This window comes from Lepisosteus oculatus, chromosome 3 (assembly GCF_040954835.1).
Source record: "Lepisosteus oculatus isolate fLepOcu1 chromosome 3, fLepOcu1.hap2, whole genome shotgun sequence".
In the NCBI taxonomy this organism is placed as follows: Eukaryota; Metazoa; Chordata; class Actinopteri; order Semionotiformes; family Lepisosteidae; genus Lepisosteus; species Lepisosteus oculatus.
The window spans coordinates 39,902,058-39,912,857 of NC_090698.1; the positions used below are offsets into that span (position 1 = coordinate 39,902,058).

The 10,800-nt window shown below is 35.8% G+C and overlaps 1 protein-coding gene and 1 long non-coding RNA gene across 2 annotated transcripts in view; one reads left to right on the forward strand and one right to left on the reverse strand.

Moving 5' to 3' along the window:
* Positions 1 to 7,966, reverse strand: part of mtmr12 (myotubularin related protein 12) — a 47,291-nt gene extending 39,325 nt beyond the window's left edge. The window contains exon 1 of the mRNA XM_006626788.3: positions 7,774 to 7,966. Coding sequence (XP_006626851.2) covers positions 7,774 to 7,842 — 69 coding nt within the window. The 5' untranslated portion in view covers positions 7,843 to 7,966. The remainder of the gene's footprint in view (positions 1 to 7,773) is intronic.
* Positions 7,967 to 8,092: 126 nt separating this feature from the next.
* Positions 8,093 to 9,861, forward strand: LOC107079628 (uncharacterized). The gene is made up of 3 exons (XR_001480582.2): positions 8,093 to 8,456; positions 9,091 to 9,243; positions 9,370 to 9,861. It is a non-coding gene; the product is annotated as an uncharacterized lncRNA (long non-coding RNA).
* The last annotated feature ends 939 nt before the right edge of the window (positions 9,862 to 10,800 follow it).

Below are 10,800 nucleotides of genomic sequence, written 5' to 3' on the forward strand. Positions count from 1 at the left end.
AGGAAACGTATGAGAAGTGTTCTAATTTTCTAACCATTGTGGCTGTTCTATTTTTTATATAAAATGACATTCCCCTCAGAAAAACAAATAAAGCTGTTAATTATTACAAGACCCCATGCTTTTAAGCTCCAGATCTTGCAAAATCTCATTCAGCCATGCTATCAATTAACTGTCAAGTTGACAAATGGAATCTACTGTACTTTTGTTCATTTCACTCATTACCTTAAAGTCTCTAATTTAATTAAAAACACATTTCCTTGTTTTATTATTCAGAACAAACGTCAGCGAAGGTGCGCTAATGAAAATCCCCATGCATTGAATACAATCTTGAACATAGTTGGCAACAAATCTTTTATCTTTGTAATGGAATCAGAGACAATCATTGATCAGTTTATAAAGGATTCACAGAACTTAGCAATTATACTAATTGACTTAACCTAAGAGGATAGAGATGAAAGAAAATGAAGTCTTCATCTCTGCCCATAGTTCAAAGCCATTTGTACAGTTGGATACTGTACAACAGTAAATTACAATTATATTTTCGATTTAACATCTACATGTAAATTCAATATATTCATTTAAGAATAATAATGCTATAGATAGTGTGCATGCACAAGGTACCATTCAAGACTATGGAAATTCTTATGTACAAAATATTTTTCACTGTATTCCCTAGATGAATGTCTCTGCATTGCTGGGCCAATCAATACCTTTCTTCTCTTTTATAATGTACAGCAGACACTTTGAAAATGGCAGTAATTTCAGGCAATGGCAGCCTGAAATGTTCTCCTTTTTTAGGAATGTTATACAACTGCAGTGGTGAACATTTCATCTATCAGGGTACATGGATAATGCAAGTTACTTTCTAATTAGATGTAAAATTATGCATTTCCCACAGTTTACATCTTTAAATTTTTTTTAATTAATTTAAAAACATTTAAAATATTAGAGTATATGAATACCCAGTCAACACACTGCACTCAGTAAAGCTTTCCACCTACAAGAAGGATATATTTTACTGCAAGCACATTTATAAGACAACTTAATTAACAATATCTGTACGTTGTTTTTAAATGGGCTGCAGTTTGTTCAGGGGAGCTGATGAGAAGATGTGAGTGAAGAACTGCCAACACTCCCACCAGTCTCTCTGTACAAACCCTTATATATAATAATTGTAAAGATTTTAAAGGAGGAAATGTTTTTAGTGAATTACAGTGAAAACAAATGAACGATATTAGTCTCTCATCTTCTCTTTGCACAGAGAACAATATTGTTTGGGATCGACGGATACATTCACATAGTTTCTGTAGGCATTACGAGTACAATATTACACAAAAATCTTTCATTATAGCTACAACTGACTGCGGAAAACTATGAACGTCATCAGATAACAAGGCTGGGTTTGGGCTCCTGATGTACAGATACTGGAATACAACATATTGTATGAAGCCACACAGCAGCTGTAGCCACAGACAGGTCTGATTACGTGCCAAAGTGCAGTTCCAGCTGGACCCTCTCTGAATTGAGCCTACAGTACATTTACACACAACCAGAATAAGAGAGCTGTTTCTCTCAAACACAGAGCCTTATTTTAGCCGTCTAAATGTTTTCTAAAAGAAAAAAACACTCTCCTGAAATCACCAGCATCTGTTCACCAACAAGAGACCCTTCTTCTAATACGCCAAAAGGAGAAGTTGGGAAAGGCTTGCAGTAAAGCACTATACTAGGATATAAGACATAAGCAAGTTGTTAAAGCTTGTTATACATCAGCAATTTTTTCTACTGTATTGAGTGCTAATCTGAGCATGGGGCTGTCCTCCTAGAGAAAAAAAGATACAGTGAGTGCACTTCCTTCCTATCAAACTATTTAAAAACACAACACTTTTGCTGGCCAATACGTTCCAGCTCCTGCAAAGCAGAACCTTTGCCAACTTGACAGCAGCCAAGATGACAATTTCACCTACAGTAGTTGTAAACTCATTTGTTTTCTTCCAACAAAGTGTTCGTGAAATAACTCATAACAACACACAGAAACATAAAGAACAAAATAAATCACAGGCTCCAAGACAATGCTCAAACCACTTCATTGACAAATACAGCTAATATATCAAAAGCACTTTGGTGTTCTTATTAAAGGATGCTTATTTTTTAATCTTTATTCACTGTTGAAATCAAGACAAATGAATCAATTTCCTTGAAATGGACATTTTAAGCCAGTATAATTTTTTTTGCAGAAATATAATGACAAAATGGAGGAGATTTAATCATATAAAAAATAACCTCCAACTGACAAGATATTCAGGTGCACCGATTCTCAGCGTTCTCAAATTTGTACCGTTCGTAATCTTGATACTCTACAGTAAGATCATGCATTAGCAAAAGAAAAGTGTTAATTGGATGCCAAACACATCTAGCAATAAATGTTGAGAGACAAAAAACAAATAGTTTCAAAACCACACAGAAAAGTGCATTTTAAGCCATACTTCAAAAAGTATAAGAGTACAAAATGTAAAACTTCACTAAGCACTGAAAAGACAAGCAAAGCTAAATGCCAACGCATCAAAAAGTTAATTATAAAGTTCTTTACCATGTGTTAGATAATTAAAATCACTGAGGATACAAATTCTATATGAAAATGCGAAAGAGGCTATTTTTAAAACTACTTTCATTTCTCCTGAGACTGCTGCCTGATAAGACTCATTCAGCTGGAAAATACATTGGGCAAAAGTATCAAGTCCATTACTACCATAAATTAAAAAATGAAACTATTAAGTCCTAGAAATCAAAGAGGCTTAATCATTTTAATTATTTTTTCTACCAGACAGATCTTCTAGTGTGCACTCAGCATATTTCTAATTTCTATATTTCTGTAAGCAATTCAGATTGTTAAATTAAACTTTTTCTTGAAGCTCAGACACGTTTATTTACAGATTTCTCCATTTAGTGTATCTTCTAGGATTCACGTCTTTAATGAAAGGCATATTAGTAGAAGAGAAGTTGGGAAAGGCTTACAGAAAAGCACAATACTAGGATACACCACATAAGCAAGTTGTTAAAGCTTGTTATACTGTACATCAGCAATTCTTTCTACTGTATTGAGTGCTAATCTGAGCACGGGGCTGTCCTCCTAGAGAACAAAGATACAGTAAGTGCACTTCTTTCCTATTACACTATTTAAAAACACATTACTTTTGCTGGCCAATACTTGCCAGTAAGTTAGAGTTTGGCTGTCTTTGCAAATATTATGGGTCCTAGCAATACAAGCACATAACTGTAAATAAAGAATATCGAGAGAAAAGATAAAAGTTTCAGTGCTTTAATTGCCCCCTGTTTACCTAAACTAAAAAATTATTACAGGCAAAATAAAATATTTTTACACATCTTATTTCCAACTAAAACAAAGTTGACACACTTGAATGAAACTTAATATTAGTACGAAATTAGCTGCTACATAAAGAAACTTAACATATATTCCTAAAGAAACTTGAACCTTGCAAATAATGTATTAAGAGTGTAATGAACTCTCAGCTTATTACAAGGATTTAATGTTACTTGCAGCAAATAAATTACCAAGCATTAAATAACAATTACTGAGAGGAAATTATTACTTTCAGTGCTTTTGTTGCCCCTTGTTTATTTAAGCTAAGAGAGTGACTTAGTAACCATTCCTCTGTGCATTCTCCTAACTGAAAGCTTCCCATCTTGTGCTGCACTGTAGCAAATGGAGGGAAGAACTGAACAAATTCAGCACTACCATACCAAGAATTAAATCTTTTTTATCTGTCCCTCACACATAAACCAAATAAGATGACAACTTACACTTCAGAACTCAGAAGGCAGACAACAGCCACAGCAACACTGTGACAGGCAATGGTTATAATAAAAAGGTTACGAGTTAAAATCAAGACCATTTAGTACCAATCGGAACTTGGGAGTTCAATGTCATTGCATCTCTGCCTCCATAAGGCTACAAAGAAAAGCCTCTGCTTTGTTCAAGACAGAACAAGTTATTTTCTGACCCACTTTTGCACTTCGCCTTAGCTTTCGGGTGTCTGTGGAGATTCCAGTCTCTATATGTGGAACCACCCACAAGCAAACATCAGAGACTACATTTTCCCCACTGTCAAAATCGAACACAGCAAGCATTACCTGCTGCTTTAGAGACTTCCAAATAGCTTAATACTTTACCAATTGATTATTTTATGATGATGCTTCAGGTTGCCACTTGCACCAGTCAACATGAACATTTTTTAGATAAACCTTAAAAAACACATTTATAGAATGTATTGATTGTTTTCATACTCCATGATACCAGTACAAATCCAGACTTTTTCTGGACTTTTTCTTGACTTTCATAGACATGTTTTTTAAGCCCTTAAAATCAGTGAGGCAGTTTTCCAAACTTATATATGACCCCTACAGTAAGCTTTGCTTTAGTTTTGGATGTTCCACTTCACCAAGTAAAGGAGAAAATAATCCAAATTTCAGTAATTCAATACTCAAGATAATTAAAAATTGAAATGGCTCAACCACAGGGTTAATATATTTTAAATGACAGTTCATGGAACACATTCACAGCAACATTCCCAACACCGCTGTGCTGGTCTTCTGTCCAAAAACCATACAAGAGCTTATATCCTGGTATCCTGGAGATAACTGCAGTCAATTTAAAAACAAAAAACAAATTTGGCAACACAGAACACAAAATGAAATAGTCTAGTAGAAATTACAGTGCTTGGGCCTCCAGTGTGGCTAACCCACTAAAAGCACTCACCAGTCCAAATACAGTATGTGAGCCTGGGTCAGTATATGGCCTCACGAAGGTTTGCAGGCCTGTGGTGCTGATCAAGCCTTTCCTTAATTTTGACACTGAACCTCTGGTATGGGGCTGTAACCTGTGTGTTAGAGCAGACTGCCTGCACTTCCTCATTCTCCCCTGCCTGCAGTCATGAGTAACTGCAAGCTGAGACATGAAAAAAAACTGATTGGCTATTCCAAACCAGAGGACAGAGGGGGGTAATAATAACAATTTGCTATTCTCAATTAGTTAAAAAACGCTGATAACACATTTAATTTCACATTGTACCTCCTTTGACTGATTAAGCCAGGAACAACCCTCACAGTACACAGTAAGCCAGTAGCCATATCACTCTGCAACTTACAACTGGTAACCCACTGAAGTTAAGCAGGTGTGAGCCTGGTCAGTACCTGGATGAGAGACCTCCTGGGAAAAACTAAGGTTGCTGCTGGAGGAGGTGTTAGTGGGGCCAGCAGGGGGTGCTCACTCTGCGGTCCATTTGGGTCCTAATGCCCCAGCATAGTGATGGGGACACTGTACTGTATACTGTAGCCATTAAAAATCCCAGGGTGTTTCTCGAAAAGAGAAGGGGTGTAACTCTGGCGTCAATCATGTCCTCTTATAATCCCCATCTATGAATTGGGTTCATTACTCTGCTCTCCTCCCCACTGATAGTTGATGTGTGGTGAGCGTTCTGGCGCACTATGGCTGCCGTCTCATGATCCAGGTGGATGCTGCACATTGGTGGTAGTGGAGGGGAGTTTCCACTTTGAGTGGAGTGTCCAGAAAAGCGCTATATAAGTGTAAGCAATTATTATTAATTATTAAATAGCAGGATCAATAAATAAATTTGATATAATTAAATTTATATTAAATTAAATTTATATTAAATTGTCTTTTTAATATAAAGAAAATTGATTCTTTATTAAATAACTGAGCTACAGTAGTTAATATTCCCTGAAGGGGAATAGAGGTTATAAGTGAAACCACGTCCATCCGCAGAGGAAAAAAAAACTACCTGGTGCTCAAACAGGTTTTCTTTATCGAGTGGGTGTAAAAAAAAGTAAAAAAAAAAGTTCTATATTTTTTTCAAAAGGAGAGACTTGAAGCACAATGAAGTTCAAAGCACCCTTTATGTCCCCATATACTGTATGGCATGACAATCTCCCCTTTTCTGTCCCAGATAACAAAAACCTTTATCTAGCATTTCTAAATTCCTCTCAATATGCTCAGGGTCGATGTCATACCCTGAATGCACAAGTAAGGAAAAATAAACTCTTTTTAAGAAAACAATGCACCGAGAATGAATTCATTTCCTGCGTTTTCACTGGGCAGACTTTTTGTTTTTGGCAGCACATCCTTAGAGTCTGAGTTACTGATTAGGCCTAAAAAATGATTAAAAACTTGCAATGTCCCTGCCAACACGAGGACCAGAGTGGATGGGGAACTCCTCTGTTGAACGTTGCGACTATATTGAGAATTTCTCGAGAACAGAAGAAATGAAACATATACCCTCCAACACAGGTTACATGTTCATAAGACAAAGATCAGGTACATACACTGCTAATTATTTTCAGTCATTTAGCAGAACTGCAAAGGACACCCAGGACCTTCACAAGTCACATTTTAAAAAATTAAACCATAATATTTCTATCTCAAGTTCTGATTGAACAGGATTATTTACAGATCTCAAACATTCAACTTTCGGGAAATGGAGGTTTTTAATCCCATGACTACAAATACAATCTCACCACTCATTAAGAGCCCGTTTTACAGAGCATGCTCTTCAATTGAGTAAAGGGTGCCAGAGTGGAGTAGTGGTTAGGGTTCTTGGTTACTGCCCAGAACATTTTTGAGCTTCAAACAACTTACCATAAGTAAAATACACTCGATTTCTTTCCTCTATCAATTATATTTACTATTACTGTGTAGGTCAAGTCTTAAACACTCTTAACTACTAAATGAACATAATTACATAACATAATAGAATGAATCTACCACACTTTAACAAACCGCAGGAAAGTATCCGACCAAAGCCATGATAATCACATTTATGAGAATTCGCGTCCTCTTCTCCTGAACCCTTAAAAGATATGAATAAGAAACTGGTTTATTTCCATGAAGAATCTCTCGACCTACTTCCTTGAGAAACTTCCTATAGAAATGCTCGAATTCTGTGGAAATATTTTCCCTTAAGGTTAAACAACGTGAAAAATCTCTATACTTGTCCTTGAATAAGTATACACTAATTAAGGCTCCGCAACGCACGCAGAACATACAGAAAAACACAGTACAAAAATTCAGTTGCAAAAAAAAGTTTCCTTTTTACATTACGGTTTCACTGTACAACTTTACTGTACGTCCGGCTCACAACGAGAGAGACTAGTCAATCCCAAATTAAATACAAATATCACGTTTACACAGCCAGACGCTCAAGTCATCTTTACACTATCCAACTTCATGATGACACAGTACAACCTGATTAACATTTTAATATTTAGGTTATGGGGGCATTTAATGTCTACAATTATACAATAATTTCAGTTTAACCTTACCTAAAAGATCTACAGTTGCGGTCATAAAGAGAGAACAGCACAAGGATAAACTAATTCACATTTTTATAAAAAGTATTAGATTAGGTAGTTTACAGTACGTATAGCCATGCAGTTTGACAAAAGCCATGTTGTGAGCAAACATCAAAACATGAGGGAAGTAACCTACTCTTGGGTTATTACGGGCGATGTATCCCTGAGCTTTATATTTTGAATTTCGATATCGTAACTTTGAGTGCAGGTCTCAGTTTTTCTTAAAAAAACAACTGGCAGATGGTAACTTTATAATGCAGCCCCGCGCAAAAGTAGAATTTAACTATAATAAAATATCAATAAGACGAACGTTGTCTTATTTTGCCTCCCTTACAATCACATTTACAAATACAATCTAGATACACGTATTTTTAAAGAATAAATGCATACCTCCGGGGTGACATATGAAACAAACGAAGGCTTTGAAGATTTTACACCTCCGCTTCCCAAACCCAACATGTTGATAACTTTGAGGAAATCTGTTCTCTTCAGCCAGGTGTAACCCTGGCCAAACACAGGAATAACCTGTACCGTGCTCAAACCGCGCCCCTCCAGCTGTCACATTGGCTGCCTCGCTTGAGAGAACACTCCATTTTGCCATAGGGGCCACACTAGGTCGCGTACAGCTATTGGGTAGAAAAAGCGTCAATTATTTCAGCTGGACAGCCCCTTCTGTGCAGAAAACTTCCTTTTTTCCATATAGGGCGAACCTACTGTTACAATTGTTCTAATCGCAGAATTGCTTTTGTATCACTCACTCTGCTACGTAATCTTTCATTTTCCTTCGCTAGATAGGTAGCATTCCTCCTCCTCTGTTCTCGAAAGGGCTATTACGTTGAGAATCTGCGCTGGGGAATATCAACAGACAAAACGCCCTAAAGCGGTCTCAAGTAAATTCGGAGAAACAGTTGTGCCAAACCGGACGAGTAGCTCAAGACTCAAAAACAGCTTATGTCTGACAAGTTTTTCGCCAGAGTTTACATTTCATTATAAAGAAGGACTCAGGGATAAATGTAGTTTTATACTTAAACAAGTAAAAATAATTTAAAAATTCCTTTCGCATCCGGTGAACGGTATGTAAAGTACCATTTCAGGAATTTATATTTCCTCTAAGTGCAAAAGGAGCTGATAAGCACATATTATCACGGCGACATTTCTTGCCATTTATGCGGAATGTAATTAACAAAATGTATTTCCAATATAATACATTAAAATGGAAAATAAAAGAACGTTAATAAACATGGTTACAATATTTGGTATATTTCATAACTTTAGCTGTATGTCTATTTTAAAAACATTATTTTTGTCTTAGACTTGGTGATGTGTTTTTTAAAGTATTGCATTGTTAAAAAATGTGGAAACAAAAATCCTAGGGCTGTAGACTTTTCGTTTCTGAAAATAACCAATTAAATCATATATTTAAAAACAAACATCTGAAAATTTGTTTGCAAAAAAGTGGAGGCCAGACAGTGCACTTACATCATTCTTACAAAATATAAGGTGATGTAAGGTAAATTAGAGGCCCATTCTTTCATTCTAAGGTGAACTATCTATATACAAGTATGTTTTAATGGCAGATAAGCATATCTCAAAGGTTACTGTTGTTTTTTTTGTTTTCTCTGAGTTCAAGTAGTCCTAGAAACCTTGTTAAAAACACTGCAATATTTTCAAATCTCCATTCTCTGTCTATTGTAAAATTTAATTTAGCATAAGGAATTCTCTGTGATGGACTGGCAACACGTCTGGGGCGTAAATCTTCTTACGCCTGTTGCTTGCTGGGATAGGACCTGACTCCCGCGCAACCCTGTACTGGATGGAAGTGGTTTGAAAATAGGAGGATGGGTCAGGAATTCCTGTGAGGTAAGGGTCCAATTATTATGTCCCAAAATGAATTAAATATATGAACTTGAATACAGATTGTTACTTTCTTCTTGATATAATAATAATAATAATAATTAATAATAATATAAACTTTATTTTATATAGTGCCTTTAAAGGTGGCTTCTCAAAGTGATTTACAGGATGACAAGAACAATAAATAAGAAGAATACACAAGATAAAACACAATTACTATATATAGAGGAGACTGTGGATGGTGGTACTAAGAAAAGCAGAGGGGTGAAGAATGGAACCAGTTAAGGCAAGTAAAGGCTTTTCTGAAGAAGAGGGTTTTGAGTCTGGATTTGAAGGAGTTTAGAGAATGTGGCATAACAGGAGATATGCCTTTATTACATATAAGGCCTCTAGAAACTCTCCAGCTCTCTTTTAATCGTGCATGTAATTATGTGGCTGTTTATTGTTTATCTGTTAACGTGGAGTTAATTTATCTTATTGATTTACCAGCCCTTAGTTTGGTTTCTGGATTGATCAGAAGCTTCCCCAGCACCTGTCCCAGATGAGTTGGATAAAAATGTGTACAAGAATGTACTTTATGATATTGATTTGGCTATATCATACTCTCAAGGTCATTAGTGCATAGGGAAGTTTAAAAAAATAAGGTCATAAGGCTGCCTTAAAAGCTTCAGGATGTCCAGAATTATGCAGCTTGTGTACTGAATACTTTGTATCACTAAGTAACTCCTATACTAAATAAATTGCTTACATATAAAGCATAATCACTCAATAAATCAGACAAGAAAGTCAAAAGCGTAACTTTTGTGTTTCTTTCATGCTTATAGTTCAACTCCTAATCTGAAATTTGCTGATTCAGGTTTTCTAACTCTGGTGTTGTAAGGTAGAGACTTCTCGAAAGACCAAAATCCTTCTCTGAAATATACTTTTCAGCCTTTTCTTGAAAGACGTGAGGGAATCAGCCTCAATAACATCTCAGTAGCTTGTTTCACACATCCTCGACTCTTATTTTTCTCCTGGGTAAAAGCTTGTGTTCTTTTTTAAATTCACTTTCAGGTGGTTTCCACCTGTGTCCTCTGGTTCATACAGGAGTTCACTGTTAATTCTCAAGAAGCCATATGGGTTGACTACTGTATGTCAATGCCTTTGTAGATTTGAACATTTGTCCCATCATAGTCATCTCTGTCTAAAGACTAAAAGGACATTTCTTTAAGCCCAGAAATGTGTCTGGTTGTTCTTTATCTGGAGAAAGCAACAAAATCTCTTTTTATAACACGGTCCTTAAAAGTGAGCACAATATTTTAAAGGAAGTCATAATAGTGATGTACAATTTTGCATACCATGCCTTGATTTAAATTCTATGATTTTCCCAGTATCTCCCATTTACCTTTTTATTTGCTTCTCCGCATTATCTCAAAGTCAACATACTGTAAACAATTAAGTCTTTTAGAAGTAATTTACCCAGGTTTAATATTTTGTATTGAAGAAATATATATAATGAATAACTATAAAGCTATAGTTTATGTTTTTTTCTAGTACTCTGTATTTTAAATGTTATGTTTTTGG